At 40.2% G+C, this 16,184-nt stretch overlaps 3 protein-coding genes across 3 annotated transcripts; 1 reads left to right on the top strand and 2 right to left on the bottom strand.

Moving 5' to 3' along the window:
- Positions 1 to 1,542: 1,542 nt before the first annotated feature.
- LOC101295029 lies at positions 1,543 to 3,775 on the bottom strand. Its single transcript, XM_004295423.1, has 2 exons — positions 3,749 to 3,775; positions 1,543 to 3,306 (listed from the first exon to the last, which is right to left on the bottom strand). Exons 1-2 carry the CDS (start codon positions 3,773 to 3,775, stop codon positions 1,543 to 1,545), a joined length of 1,791 nt encoding a protein of 596 aa, XP_004295471.1.
- Positions 3,776 to 4,484: 709 nt separating this feature from the next.
- LOC101294742 (putative germin-like protein 2-3-like) lies at positions 4,485 to 9,232 on the top strand. Its single transcript, XM_004295422.1, is given in 6 exon segments — positions 4,485 to 4,554; positions 4,873 to 5,085; positions 5,088 to 5,119; positions 5,122 to 5,286; positions 5,288 to 5,326; positions 9,194 to 9,232. Coding segments are annotated over 6 exon segments (558 nt in total).
- A 558-nt stretch (positions 9,233 to 9,790) lies between these two features.
- On the bottom strand, positions 9,791 to 13,179 carry LOC101294449. Its single transcript, XM_004295421.1, has 2 exons — positions 12,884 to 13,179; positions 9,791 to 11,824 (listed from the first exon to the last, which is right to left on the bottom strand). Exons 1-2 carry the CDS (start codon positions 13,046 to 13,048, stop codon positions 10,094 to 10,096), a joined length of 1,896 nt encoding a protein of 631 aa, XP_004295469.1. The 5' UTR covers positions 13,049 to 13,179; the 3' UTR covers positions 9,791 to 10,093.
- Between the last annotated feature and the right edge of the window lie 3,005 nt (positions 13,180 to 16,184).

Below are 16,184 nucleotides of genomic sequence, written 5' to 3'. Positions count from 1 at the left end.
AGAATGAACCTTTATATAGGAGAACAGATACCCTTAATTTCCTTAACCCCCAAGTTATGATCATTTCCCATAGAAGTAATCTCCCATTAAAATAACAATGCAAACAATAATAATCAACCGAATAAGCTTAATTCCCCAATTCTCAACTATACATCTGTCAACTGAAAGAGACATTCTTAATCTTTGCGAGAAAAACAGAGCGTATGTACATATGATATAGAAGCCTCCCTTGTTTTCATAGCGAAAACTTCAGCCGCAGCAAAATGAAGATATGATATAATACAAACAACAACGAACGAAAACTTGATCAATCATATTCACAGGTATTTTATATATGGATCAGACAAAAGATTTTCCAAAGCAAAAAGAAAGTGCCGACCGACTGATAAGGTATAAAACTAACCTCGGAGCGGCGAGAGCTTAGAAACTGAGAGACGCCGGTGAGGTCTCCGATGAGGATGAGCTCGTATTCTTCAAGCCCATATTACCCATCAGTGTGCGTTATTTTGGATCGAACACTGAAGCCCATATACCAGCAGTAAGCACTAATTCTTTGATATTACCAAATACCCCCTTAATCCAATTATAATCAAAAATTTTCAAAGTTATTGCTTTTTTTTTTTTTTTTTGTAAAGTTTCAAAGTTATTGCTTGGTTAGATATATGATGTTTTAGGCGACGCTCTTACCAAGTAGAGCACATGTGATGGTTCGCAACCGATTACTTAACACAACGCTTGGAACTTTGAAAAATTAAAACTGTTTGTATTTGCATTTTCTTTCTAAAATATATTGTGGTTCATGATCACGTAGGAATCTATAATATATAAAAAATTTCGTGAGTGAAGTTTATAATTGGAACTCTTAATGATCGATTTACAAAAACACCGCTCGGATAGAAATCAGTGATATGTCGATTATCATGATAGACATGTCACACTTACTTGACAAAACGTACATTTTGAAAGACTTCATATTTACCATGAGAAAAACTAACCATTAAGAAGTAGGTTCAAACTACTTTTTATGGAAAAGGATGATATGCAAATAACCATTAAGAAGTAGGTTCAAATCGTTTATGGAAAAGGATGATTTCTAAACAATCATGCATCCATATGTGTTTTTTAGCACTGCTGCAATATCCGCAATTACATGGAAATGCTATATCAAAATGATCAGCATGTACCCACCAAAAACATTAATATTATTTTTTTGGTAGCTGATGTTAGATGGTGTTTCTGCCCAAAAATTTAGATTCAAACAGTATGATGCTGGCAAATTAGCCTAGCTAAACTCACGAAGGATGAAAGATATATAGTATAAATAGAATGCAAGCAATTACACCATCTCGATGACTCGATCAGAATCTAATTGCAAATTCTAACTAATACTCATAATAATCCAAATGAAAACCCTAAACCAAACAAAATCAAAATCATGGTTGTTTCACTGAACGAACAACCAGCCTGAAGGCTACTAGCTAGCCTACCACTGTTGGAAATATTACTAATGTGAAAACAAATTGAACTCATCAAGGTAGCTACTCATGTAGATCGATTCCTCTTCTGTGATTTCTGCACCATTCTAATCATAGCGGGTGTTTCAAAAGCACCAACGAGGTGATCAGCCTCACAATCCTCGGCTTCATCTTCGTCACCGTGTAACGAAGCATCATTAAATAGCATACTTCTATAGGCACCACGACCAGCCGCTCCACGACCACGGAAACCACGTCCACTGGCACCAAAGCTGCCACGGGAACCAAGACCACCGCGGGAACCACGACCACCGCCACTACGAACACCGCCACCATGAGCACCGGCGCTACGACCCCTAGAATAAACAAAGCAGCCAGTTTTGGCAGCTAATTTTAAACCGGCAGCGAGACACGAGCCTCTAGCGTTACCCCTAGCTGAGGCCCTCTGCAATGAATGTGAACTCATTCCTGCACAAGCGTAAGCACGCCCTACGTACTCGTACATTTCCCTACTTTTCATCCGATCCCTCACTTCTCTGAGCTCAGTTTCAAGCAATTTGCTAAGACTATCCCCACCTAGGGCTGCTGCTGATGCCAACAGAGTTTTTCTTCGGTGAGTCAGAACCTCGCGTGCACCCTCCAGATTTCCCATTTCAGCCAACCTTTGTGCCTCTCCAATGGCATCTGCCACCAAAAGTCTATTCCTCTGACGATCAACCTCCAAAGACACTGCCACTTCAGCTGGAGAACAAAACTGAGGTCTTGATATCTCTACTCTTTCACCTTGAACCTGGATCAACTCATCAGAAGCTGGATCTTTGTACGAGCATGACAAGTCTAACAATGGTGTCTTACTGTCCGAAGCTGAGGATGGAGGAACTGAGAGGTAGACCAGAAATTGTTTCACCTCTTCTGCGTACATATTTCCGACATGAACAACACCTTGCTGACCCTCATCCGAAACCTCATTCACATGTCTCCCCGATGGTATCGATACAATCTTCACGCCACTTGAAGCTGACTTTACCGTGAGGCGAACTTCTTGAGCCACTACACTGAGAAGACCACCGATGCACAAAGCGAAACCATCTTGTATCATGCCAACTGATTCAATGTATGAAAAGGTACCCCCTGATGCATCAGATATAGCATGCATGCTATATGGATCATGGTCGTTGCCAAATCCAAATGTGTGGACTGGAATTTCCTCTTTCATGTTATTGCGAGGAGGAATTGGAGAAGGCAAATTGTTCAACATTTCTGGTACACTTGAAAGGTTATCATGGCCATCAGATAAGAGGATGATGCTAGCAACTGGGTTCTTTTCCCTTCGTCCTTTTAGGATCTGAGCTCCTATCTTGAGACCTGCTGCAATATTGGTCATGTCCTCTGTTCTGAGAGAGTTAATGGCTCGGATGGCATCTTCACGGCCGTCAGCAGACATTCTTCTGAGAGGAAATTCTGTTCTAGCAGTTGATGAAAAAGATACTATAGAAAGTCTATCTGACGACCCCAAGTTTTCGATGACAAATTTGACAGCTTGCTTGACAAGTTCAAGCTTTTGGCCTTGCATGCTGCCGCTTACGTCCAGAACTGTAACAAGGTCAATGGGTGTACGGCCTTCGCCATCAGGATCTTCAAGGGGTGGTGCGCAAATGCTGACTAGTGCAGGATATTGTGGGCGTGAATCAGCGGCAGGGATAGAAGTGGTCTCTGTATGAGTCTTGATTGTTACCTTCCGAGGTCCCAAAGGTTGAGCGGCAGGTGTGGTGGACGGCAGAGGTTCATCATCAGCGAACTCGTTTTGTTGAGGTGATGGAACATGGTTTAACTGCAAAAACAAAAATTACATTATCTTCGATTAGTTTTCTCAAGAACATAAAACAAACAGATGGCATCATCAACCAGATCGGAAAAAAAAATGAATTAATGAAGAAAAAACCAGCCTCGATTCAGTAATCAACATGGTAGTGTCACATAACTGTAAACGTATGAAGAATTCGTGGCAACCAAAACAACGTATATAGAAATCGATATTTAGGGCATCGATCAGAAATTCAGAATACAAAACAAAAAAAGATCTCTAGTATGTTGATATTTAGGGTAGCGGTATAGTATACAAAACAAAAAGATCTCTAGTGAAGCTCACAAATATTACGATTCGGAGTATATTCATTATAAAGATTCAAAACCTCAAACTTTCAATCAATCTATAGAGATTCATCACACACTAATTTTCCCGGAATTTTTACAAAGATAACCGAACTACTTACTTGGGCAGATGCAGCCTGAGACGACATGATGTTTAGATGTGGTTGATGCTTAGAATGAAGAAGTATTCTATGAAGAAAGGAGATATAGCGGCCTATATATACAGGGGAATAAAGCCTTGGAGTTTCTTGAGCATCAAGTCGGTCGTCAATAAGATTTTCAATTTCCGTTAAAATCTAAGCCTTAAATCTCGGTCTCCTCGTATCTAAACGCTTAAACATTTATCATAAACCTCATGCAACTTTCCGAAAATGCCATCTACGATAGCACATACTGAAAGCATAGAGCAGTAAATAAGAAAGAAAAAAAGGGGTACTATGGTCAGAAACGGACGTTGAGGTTCAGCAGTGAGAAACAGTCGCCACGTCCCCGATTTTTCGCGGCAACGGGCTCGTGCTTTAGGAAGAAAGGAACTAACCGGCCGGAGGTATATAATATCTCGTAGCAAATCGTAATAGGTAATCTTGCTTTAGGGTTTAGGCTTTTGGCGGTGGAAGGGGGCCTTAATTTGAAGAAAATTTTGGGCGTCCTGGTCCAGATCAACCCCTTGAAACATTTTGGGCTACGGTTGTATATGCCATTGTATGTTTTATTACTTGATTTTGATCTCCTGTGCACCAAGTTGATAGTTCGAAGCAGTTGTGATGAGTCTGGAGGATTCAAATAGATTCTACCAATTGATTCATGACCTGAAAATATGCATATTCAATCTGGGGCCAGTCATTTGAATTTCTTATCATGGCTAAAAGAGTGAATACTAATGTGGCTCTTGGACATGGATTTAATTTTAGTACCGTTGAATGGACATGTCTGCAAGGACCCTATGAGCATCTCCAACAGCTTCTCTATAATTTCTTTATTATAGGGAAGCAAAAGTCAATGCTTCAAGCAATATTTCTTCTACAACTCCAACAGATTCTCTATTTTGGAGATTTCAAGATGATTCCCCAAATCCTTCTATAAAATTTAGAGAATGCTGCAGATTTGGGGAATTTGGGTTTCTCTTTCATCACATTTCCCATTTTGGAGAAAGTTTTAGAGAATCTGTTGGAGCAAAACACCCAAAATCTTCTCCAAATTAGAGAATTTCAAGAATTTGGGGAAGCTGTTGGAGATACTCTTAAAGCCAATGACTTCTTCTTCAATGGGCTTCACCTAGCAGGCAACACATCAAACCCCGCTGGTTCCCAGGTGATCACTGCTAATGTAGCACAAATTCCAGGACTTAATGTACTTTTGGTATCTCCGATCCCTTGTTCGTATCGACTATGCACCATATGGGGTATCAATGCTCCACACACTGATCATAGAGCTACTGAAGTCCTCACTGTCCTCAAAGGGAGGGTTTTGTCACCTCCAACCCTGAAAACCGTACAGACTAATCACGAAGGTGCTTCAGAAGGGTGATGTGCTTGTGTTCCTCGTAGGACTTGTGCATTTCCAGCACAATGTTGGAAATGGTAATGCAATCGCCATTGCAGCTTTCAGCAGCCAAAACCCTGGTGTCACCAGCATTGCCAATGCAGTGTTTGGATCAAATGCCGGCTGTCTCTGCTGATGTTCATGCAAAGGATTTTCAAGTGGACAAGAACACCTCTATAATTTCCAGTCAAAGTTTTTAGACTGTAAGTAAAGTCCAAGGGGCATCATTCAGTTACTTCAAGAATATAATTCAGCTCACAGATCTCAATCGAAGCACAGAGAAAATAATCAAAATATTAAATATCAGACCAAAATTAAAAAGAATCCAAGCACAGAATTGATTATAAACATAATAGTCATAGGGTGCTGAAATTTGCACACCCATAGTTGCAAATCACACACCCTTTCTATATTTTAATAATACTTTATCTAAACCTTATTCTTCATTCCTGAATTGCCCTCCCATTTATAATTTTTTTTTTATCCAGATAATTTTCTTTCTTTTTCTTTTCTCTTTCTCCTCCAAAGCTCAGATTACACACGATCCTTTACTTTTTATTTCTTCTATGGAACCACGACCATCATCTTCAACTCCTCCAGCAGATCTTCGTGTTCCCTTCATTTTCTCATTCTAGCTATTTCTCAGAAACCTCAATCGATCAATGTCTATATTTAGCAGCTTTTCATTTGTAAAACTTCCACGAGGCTTTTCATTTACAAATTATTGTTCTCATCAGATAGATTCATGGTTGGGGAAGAAAGCAATGGATGTGGATCTCATGATCTATTCACCGGCGGAGACTGGTAATCTCATCTGGGAATTCTATTGAGAGGTTTTGGTGTTCGGGAGATTTGGGATTATTGGCAATGAAGTTCAGGGGCAAAATCAACAAATATTATAGCTGCTATAAGGTTGTTAAACACCCTCGTTGTTAAATTTCTGTGTTGCCACTTGATTATGAAACTAATTGCATCGAGTTTGCTATGCAAATGTTGACTTTGCTTATGGAACTTGGAGATCCAATGATGTGGTCCATCACAGATGAACATGGCTATGGCTACTCATCTTGAATAAGTTGAATATGTACCTCATAAGCAGTTCCAGTTCTGATCCTCTTCTGGCCTTTTTTGTGTGGGAGTTTCTTGTAGACTCTCACCAAAAAGAGTTCCTTGTAGACGAGTCGTTATGGTCAAGAAAGCAGCTCTGGTGGAGATATTAGTGCTTGAGATTTACTGGAAGGGTTTGAGATACCGATCTAAGCTTTGGTATTGAAAAAAACCAGAAGATTTGGCTGGAGTATTGATGATCCTCTGTTTGGATTCAGAGAAGAAAGAGACAAGAAAGAGAAGTATGTTTGAGACTTTTGAGTTTTTGGGAGAAGAAAGAAAAGAAAACAAAAGAAAATAAAATAATGAATGTGAGGGCAATTCTGGAAAGGAGAAGAGAGTTGAGATAAAGTATCATTAAAATATAGAAAGGGTGTATGGTTTGTAATTATGGGTGTGCAAATTTCAGCCCCTAGGTATAATATAAAACATCCCAATGAATTTAATCTATCATAGTTGTTCAAACAATTGGAAAAAAAATAAAAACTAAAACCAGCCTGAAGGCTACCAAAAGTCCAAAACGAACTCAAGCTCCAATTTATTTAGAACCAAGATCACTTCCTCTTGTTCTGTGATTTTCTTACCATCCTAACCATAGCGGATGTTTCATAAGTAGACTTACGCGCTGCTTGAGTAGCAAGTTGCTTCCGAGGACCATTTGCGGCCAGGCACGAGCCTGCTGCAGCACCCCTAGCTGAGGCCCTCTGCCTTCCATGGGAACTCATCCCTGAGAGAGCGTAAGCACGCCCCGCTTGTTCATACAAGTTCATACTTGCCATCTTATCCATGATATCTTTAAGCTCAGCTTCAAACAAATGACTAACATCATCCCCAGCTTTGGCTGCTGTTGATGTCAATAGAGTTTCTCTTCGCTGAGTCAAAACTGCACGCGCAGCCTCCAGATTTCCCAATTCAGCCAACCTTTGTGCTTCTCCAATAGCATCAGCCACCAAAAGTCTGTTCCGCTGCCGATCAACATCCATAGACACTGCTAATTCTGCAGGAGAACAAAACTCAGGCCTCGATATCTCTACTCTTTCACCTTGGACCGGGATAAACTCATCCAAACCAAGATCTTTGTACACGCATAAAACGTCCAACAAAGACGTCTTAGTATTTGGAGCTGAGGATAGTGGAACTGAGAGGTACACCAGAAACTGTTTCTCCTCTTCTGCATACATATTCCCAACATCAACTACACCTTGCTCATCAGAAATCAGACTGACATATCTCCCGGATGGTATTGACACAATCTTCACTACTCCAGGTGATGCTGACCTCACTGTGAGGCGAAGTTCCTGAGCCACAACACTGAGAAGACCACCAATGCATAGAGCAAAGGCGTCTTGTATTATGCCAACTGATTCAATGTACGAAAACGTTCCCCCTGATGCATCAGAAATAGCATGCATAATTTTGGCATCATGGTCATTGCCAAACCCAAATGTGTGGACTGGGATTTCATGTTGCATGTCACTAGAACGAACTGAAGCAGGCAATTTCTTCAGCATTTGGCTTGGGACGCGACTGTAGTTATCTTGGCCATCTGATAGGAGGATGATACTAGCAACTGGGTTCCTTTCCCTACGTTCCTCAAGGATATGAGCTCCTTTCTTGAGTCCTTCCGCAATGTCAGTTCCACCGCCTGCTTCGAGAGATTCAACAGCTTGGATTGCACTTTCACGGCCATCAATTGTCATTCTCCGAAGAGGAAGGACTCTTCTAGAACTATTTGAGAATGAAACTATAGAAAGTCTATCCGACGACCCCATGTTTTCTATGACAAACTTGACAGCTTGCTTGACAAGGTCAAGCTTTTGGCCATTCATGCTGCCGCTTACATCCAGAACTGTTACAAGGTCAATTGGTGTACGGGCTTCACTATCAGGATCCTGAAGAGGTGGCGCACAAATGCTGACTAGAACAGGATATTGTGGGCGTGAATCGGCAGCAGGGATAGCAGAGGTCTCTGTATAAGTCTTGATTGTTACATTGTGGGGGCCAGAAGATTGAGAGAGTGCGGCGGACGAGAGAGGTTCATCATCGTCAAAGCCATGTTTAGCCTTGTTTTGTTGAAGAGGAGGAACCTGGAAAGGTAATTTACTTTTATCCCATTTGGCTCGGCAGGCAGGGCAGCAAAGATTTCCATGGTGGACATTGTTGGCAATGCAAGGGTAGTGGAACGAGTGTGAGCAATCAGCAGTGAATATGGCTTGGCCTTGCCCTGTTGTCAAGTCACTCCAGCAGATGGAGCAAATGTTCTGCGCAGGCAAACAACAAAATAAAACATCAATCAGTCTCTCATCAAAAGCCTAAAGGCCGAAGCAAACGAATCTGCTGCTCACATATATATTTGGACATTAATTTTTCTTCAAGAACAATACACAAATAGAAGAATGGAATTAATAACCATATATTATACTTTGCCACTTAAATTTATGTGAAGAAAAACTTCAATCCATCCTACCAAACAGAGGACTGAACATGCATGCATGAACTTTGATGCTATATATATGAACAAAACTTGCACCGGCCAGTCTTGATTAAAAATCATAGTTGTAATGAACATGATACTATGACATAACTGAACAAAACTAGAACCAAAACAAAGAAGTGATTTTTAGGGAATATGTACTAATCACTTGAAACGAGAATGATCCAAAATCCAAACCAACATCAAAATTTCCCTATAAACCAATCATGCACGGAAAAAGGACAGTACCGGCAGCTAGTCTATAAAATTCTCATAGATCTGAAACCCTAAGAAAAAAATGATGAGACCTATAGGATTGACATCTTCCTGAGGAATTGGCCGGGGACACAAAGATTGAATATGTTCTCCCAAACACCAGAGAAACCCTAACAGTTGGTATTTGATGGATTCGACACAAAAATCACAGAATTACTTACATGAGAAGATGGACCCTGAGATCGTAAACTATACTGTCGAGACATGATGAATGATACTGGAGGAGGATAGAGTTGGTTATATCGTGGCCTTTTATATACAGGAGAACATGTTCAGGGTTTCCTTGCTAGCCACATTAGAATTTGTATTCCATTACGCCTCTTAATCTATTTGGGCTTTATAACGAAATTAGTTCTAACCCATTAGTAATCATACATTATCGGATCCGTTGGTTGGTCTTTGATCATTAAGCTTTTCTGGCAAACTGTAGAAACTGAACAGCAACAACAATATCACACCAGCAACATAAATAAACACCAGATGGAATAGCTTGTCAAAAAAACAAAACACCAGATGGAATAAACACTACAGCAATCAACCACACACACACACAGATGAGAAGAGTTTTTCTGGAGCAAGAGTTGTTCTTCTGTTCATTCAACCAAAACTGAACTTAGTACATCAGCTGTCTTATATCAACAACGAAAGGTCTGGAACAACCAAGTTGCACAAGTTGCTCCAATTTAAAAATACACAAAAACTAGAAGTCTCCATGACTGAAAGACTCCAGACAAAAACTAAACCACTTAACATAGTTACTGTTTTACTGATATATATATAGGAGTTAATTATTTACTCAAGGCTTGGTTTATTATCCTACACAAACCAATATAATTAACTCGAATTATCAGTACTGATCTTCTCTATAATACGATAAATCCGATCCATACAAACTATTAAGGCGATTACTGATCGGAAATATATAACATTTCTGTTTCCGATCAGTCTATTACTGAAGCAGTCAATGATTAATGCTGCGTCCTACTCACACCATGGCTACCCAAATTGGGGTCAAGCTAAGACTTATTTGGTCGATCAGTATATACTAGTTGTTGTCATGCTGCAGGATTTAGGGATTAGTCCCAAGATTGTGCGATAGCCTCAGCATTCTGCTCATATTAGGTGTTTCAAACACACCAGAATTGGTGGCAGAGTGTCCACCTGCTCTCATGATGAGACTCCAGGTTGTCAAGTCACCACTAGCTGCGGCCCTTTGCAATGAGTGAGAGCTCATTTCTGAGAGAGTGTATGCACGGCCGATCTGTGTATACAACTCTATTGTTGTCATTCTGTAAATGACTTCAGTGAGCTGAGCTTCAAGCAAAGTAGTGAGGCTATCCCCAGCTTGGGCGGCTGGTGATGTCAAGAGAGTTGATCTTTCCTGAGCCAAAGTCGCCTTTGCACCCTCCAGATTACCCATCTCAGCCATCCGTTGTGCCTCTGCAATAGCTTCAACGACTGAAACTCTGTTGCGCTGTCGATCAACCTCCAAGCACACTGCCTTTTCAGCTGGAGAACAAACCTCGGGTCTCAGTATCTCTACTTTCTCACATCGCACTTGCATCAACTCATTTGAAGCTGGATCTTTGTAAGTGCATAACGCTTCCAACACTGAGGTCTTAGTATGTGGAGCTGAGGATTCTGGGACTAAGAGGTACACCAGAAATTGTTTGTCCTCTTCAGCATACATATTTCCAAGATGAACAACTCCTTGCTGACCCTCATCAGAAATCTCATTCACATGTCTCCCAGATGGTATCGACACAATCTTCACCCCACTTGAAGCTGACCTTACAGTTAGGCGAACCTCCTGAGCCACAACACTAAGAAGACCCCCAATGCACAGAGCAAAGGAATCTTGTATCATCTCAACTGATTCGATGAAGGAAAAGGTGCCGCCTGATGCATTAGATATAGCATGCAATGTGGTTGGACAATGGTCCTTGCCAAACCCGAATGTGTGGACCGGAATTCCATGTTCTGTTTCGCTAGAACAAATGGAGGCAGGCAATTGATTCATCAGTTGGCTTGCATATGTATCCATGCCATCAGATAACAGCATGATGCTAGCAAATGGGTTCCTTTCCCTTCGTTCTTTGAGGACTCGAGCTCCTTTCTTGATACCTTCCGCAATGTTAGTTTCAGCATTTGATCTAAGAGATTCAACAGCGAGGATGGCACTTTCTCGACCAGCATCAGACATTCTTCTCAGAGGAAAGACTCTTCTAGCAGTTTTTGAGAATGATACTATAGACAGCCGGTCTGAAGGCCCCAAGTTTTGTATGACAAATTTGATAGCTTGCTTGAGAAGGGAAAACTTTGTACCTTCCATGCTTCTACTGACATCCAGAACCGTCACAAGGTCAATGGGTGTACGGCCGTTTCCATTAGGGCCCTCAAGAGGTGGTGCACAAATGCTGACAAGCACAGGAAAATTTTGGCGTGATTCTGAAGAAGAGATTGCAGGTGACTCTGTGTGAATCTTAATTGTCATACCCTGGGAGATCAGTGACTGAGTAGGAGAGCTGGTAAGTAAAGCCTCATCATCAGAGAATGTAAGTGGCTCAGGATGAGGATGGACCCTGCCCAAGTAGTTTCGCTGAGGATTCACACTATTATTGGGAGCATGGAACGGTACATTATTTATATCCCATGTGGCCCGGCAGATGGGGCAACAAAGATTTCCATGCTCGACGTTCTTGGCAATGCAGTCGAAGTGGAAAGAGTGGGAACACACAGCGGTGAAGATTGCATGACCTTGCCCTCTTTTCACGTTACTCAGGCAAATGGCGCAACATTTCTGTACAGGAAAAATTTACCGAATAATCAGTTAGTCACATTCCATTGTTCCAGTAAAAATCACTCAAAGAAGAAAGAAATCTGCATAATGTTGCACAGTTGTGTCAAGAACAAAACGCAGAAAATCTTTTCCACCTGAAAAGGGGAGATGGCCAATTTTAATAAAAGTAACGAAGATCAAAGTCCCATACTGAATATAACTAGAAGACTAGAACTGCTGCTAATCAACCTATTCTAGCGCCGAAACAGAGCTGCCAAGCTCAGACAGTAAATTTTACTTATCAGTTGCAACATGAGAGAACATACATATTTCTGACTTGAAAAACGAGAGGGTAAACAAAACAAAAGGTGAGAAAGATCATTCCACCTTTCTTAACTACTTTGACATTTCCAGATACTATTGGCATTTGTAATTATCTTGCCAAACTGGAGAAAGATTAGAAACTAATGCTTTTTTAGGGAATACATACTGGAAACAATAATAACCCAAACCAAGACCAAATTTCCAAAAGAAAAAGCCAAAATGGAAAGACGTCCTCTGCAATTAATTTGATCTAAGTCAGCTAAAGGCTAATTTTGCCAACTGGAAACCAAAATAGAGTGCAAAAGGCAAAAATCCTATTCGAATCTCACAATAACAATGAACATAAAAAGTAATCATCCAATCCAAGATATATCTAAAATTTCTCCTTAATTGAATTTCTTCATAAATTTGGATCTCCCCATAAAAGAAAATTCCTCCGAAATTAATCCCTTAATTGCAAATCTCTTCCCTTAAACATAAATTTTGGGCCTAATTGCACTCGTAACTACGAAATTCCATACAGTCCGATCAGTAAGGGTAGTTCGGTAAATAGACTCCGAGTTTTCGCGGCAAAAGATTCGGCGAAAATCTCAGAGACGACAAAATGGAGATACGATATGACAACGAGCATAAATAAATAAATTAAAATTAAAATTAAAAATTAAATGGAAACAACCAGAATGCAAAGTTGCAAACACAAAAATCGATCAGATCATGAATACAGGAATTGTAAATCTATAAAGCAATCGAATCGACCTCGAGAGAGGAGTTGGACGAGGTTGAGGAGAAGTCAGACGACGCCGTTCCGGAGTACGATTCCGCGGCGGGGCGTGGCTGTAGCACAGACTTTGCGGTGGAGGAGGAGTCGCAGCCGAGCTTGGGAGTGAGAGCCTTCTTCAGCTTCTTGAACACATTCCCCATTGGGAATCGATCAGGTGAGAGTGAAACTGTTTCAATTGTTGAGAGAGAGTTTTGGGAGAGAAATTGAGAGGGTGGTGTGTATTTATAGTGAGTGACAAGAAGGGTGGGTCAATAAAGAAGTGAGCAGAAATGGAAAGGTTTCATTTCAGTGAGGATGCACGTAATTAGCCAAAGTGTGGCAAGAGTTGAATGAAAAGAAAACTATAGCTTATAAGTTTGATTATTTGATATGTTCGTGGAGTATCATATTCGGTGATGTCGTGTCTGCGTGTGTTTTAAGCTTTTAAGTAAAGTTTAGAGAGATTTTCAACGTATATTTAGGATTTCATTTAGTGTAAAGTACAATCTTACAGTTGTAAAAGTATTCAATATCTACTTTAGAATGATTCTGCTTTGTGATAAATTATAAACAAACAGTAGAGACGAACATCTAGTCAGAGAATAGAGAATCATCATCTTATTCATTAATAAGAGCATTTTATATAGAGAATTACAAATTACCAATATGGTAATGATAAAGAATACATAGTTTTATTCCAACTACATATCCTGATGGCATAAGGCCAAGACACACATATGAAATATCCTAGAACACTCCCCCCTTGTACCGCGTACCGGTATGCCGGTGGTGCTGATATGTCGCCTAGTTAAAAACCTGGTCAAGTAACAAAAATCCTGTGGGTGAAAAACTAAACTTTGATCGTAGGAGAAAAAGAGTATGACACACCCTTCACATTTGATAATGACCATGTATGTATGTGCTAGACTCCTCCTGAAGTTAGCACCTCCCCCCTAATCTTTACATCAATCATAAGGATCTTCCTGATTCTTACTAATCATGCACGAAAATTTCAATAACTTAGCATGTCAATGCTCTTTGACATGTCTTCAAATGTGGCATTGGGCAATGATTAACTAGATCATGCCGTATTGTCCTCAAACATGATCTTTTACACTTAGATCTTGAGAAAAATGCCGCTTGTGAACTTAAAACATAAGTTCGTGTAGGAAATCAGATTTCCGCGCAACATGACCTTCAATTACTAGAACAGCCGTAACTTCCTCTAGGAAATACGTATGAACGAACCGTAAACGGTTTTAGAAACTAGACTCATTTAGCTTTCCAATCGTATATTATACACATTCCGGTTCGTTAGGAGCTATTCACAAAGTCCAGTCGAAATTGACTATTTTGCCAACATCAGATTCTCGGACAGATTCGTCTTACTTTACAATAATGGCCATAACTCACTCAATATGATAGGTATAGTCAAATGGTTCATGTCCCTGGAAAGTAGACACATAGACCTTTTCAATGGTACCAAATTCACCATTTTCCAGTGAGTGACCTTTCCCGTGGAATTTGACCTACGAAACTTGGTAGATTCTGATTTCACTTTTGATGTGTCTTTCTTGTGTAGGGATAGAATAAACATCAACATTTCATACAATTAAGTATTGAAAAAAGGGTTACTGTCATTACATTGACGTTGCGTGGGCTCATAGCTACACTTAGCTTTACAACTTTTCATAGCGAATGAGATGTCAAGTATTTCTTATTATGTTGAGTACATTGATACGTCTTATTGTACTTAGATGGGAATGTCATCTCTTAACACATATTTGTCATCTTTCTTTAGACAAAATAATGGATCTCTCTTATTGTACTTAGAGAGAAGCGGAAGGGCCGTGGAAGTGCGGGGAAGCATTCGGAAGCGCGTTTCTTAAAAAAGTATATTTGGAAGCGTTGTGGAATCGGGAGATTCCGATTTGGAAGCGCGATTCCAATTTGAGAAGTATCTGCTTTAAAACCTTGAACCTCGCCTCTGTGACTCAATTCTTTAGAAACCTTGCTGCATCGACCAACGACCAACTTCAATTCTCTCTCCCCTAATCGAATTGGACGACCCTTTTGATAATTTTGGCAAAGGATGAGGAACTGATAATGGGTTTGTTAGGAATTCGATATTTGGGCAAAGGAATACAAGAGGAAATAGAGGAAAATTGGGTCTAGTATGGAAGATAAGAGAGAAAGCTTGATATAAAAAACTAAGAAACTCGATGATGAAGAAGAAGAAGACGAAGAAGACAGAGAAAGAGCAGACTTTACCATTATTGGTAATACAAGTAATGGTTAGAGTAAAGGATAAGAATTGGTAGTCCATTGCTACGTATCTAGTAGTATACAGTGACCTGTTGTTGATACCTAAAAAATCAATATTTATGCTCAATGGATATTCTAAGCTCAATAAGAAAATACACTTGCGAATTACTTTCAGAAATACAAAGTTATATATTATTCGAATAGTCATGTCATGCATGTGGACCCAAGCCACAATCACGCTCTTGGGGCCTACAAATTTGGGTGTGGTGTGGAAGGTAACAAAAGTACATGAGACTCATTCTCGGTTTTGATTGTTGGTGATTTTGGACTTGGGACCAAAATCTAAACTGCTTAATGGGCTGCAAAGATGAGATAATCTGAACCTATAGGCTTAAACTGTTTACTTCCTTTAAACCACAAAACCAATAGTTTTCCAACACAGACAATACTACTTGCTTTTACCCCACAGTAATTCCTCTTCTTCTACATCAAGCACAAGTCCCCATCAACCTTGCTTTTACCCCGCAGCTATTCCTCATCTTCGACACCAGATACAAAGCCTCAGTCAATTTCTTCTATTATCTATATATTTTCAGTCCACTTGCACAAGCTATTCCTATTTCCAAAGGTGACAAGCAGCTCCTCCCGATGAGATAATCACCTTTTTCTGACTTCTTCTTTATCAATTCAACTCCACAGCAGTCATTCCCTAGGGCTGCTACCCCAATATTTTATACTTCACACAACACATCTCCTTAAATCATATGGTTAACACAATGATCTGTCAAATTGTAGTTCTCTTTCATATCCAATGGTTTTATCTCATAAACCTGCATCTTGGCCTCACCTCCTCCAGCCTATAAATTAGTTACTGCAAAGACAACACAGACCCAGGCCCGGCCCTGGGTCAAGACGAGCAAGGCCTAGGTCTAGGGCCTCAAATTCGTAGGGGCCTCATATATATGAGATATGGTGTACTTTTCTATAATGAAGTACTTGCTTCAGTGGTAAGCATTATTCATAACTATTACA

This window comes from Fragaria vesca, linkage group LG3 (genome assembly GCF_000184155.1).
Source record: "Fragaria vesca subsp. vesca linkage group LG3, FraVesHawaii_1.0, whole genome shotgun sequence".
Taxonomy (NCBI): Eukaryota; Viridiplantae; Streptophyta; class Magnoliopsida; order Rosales; family Rosaceae; genus Fragaria; species Fragaria vesca.
This window is presented reverse-complemented; position numbering and strand designations above follow the sequence as displayed.

What these genes read in the sequence shown, in the direction of transcription:
- LOC101295029 (XM_004295423.1), bottom strand. Translation starts at nt 3,775, where the DNA reads ATGTCGTCTCAGGCTGCATCTGCCCAA. An exon ending in CTCAGGCTGCATCTGCCCAA is followed by an intron (nt 3,307 to 3,748) that starts GTAAGTAGTTCG and finishes TTGTTTTTGCAG; the next exon opens with TTAAACCATGTTCCATCACC.
- LOC101294449 (XM_004295421.1), bottom strand. Translation starts at nt 13,048, where the DNA reads ATGGGGAATGTGTTCAAGAAGCTGAAGAAGGCTCTCACTCCCAAGCTC. An exon ending in CGTCCAACTCCTCTCTCGAG is followed by an intron (nt 11,825 to 12,883) that starts GTCGATTCGATT and finishes TTTCCTGTACAG; the next exon opens with AAATGTTGCGCCATTTGCCT.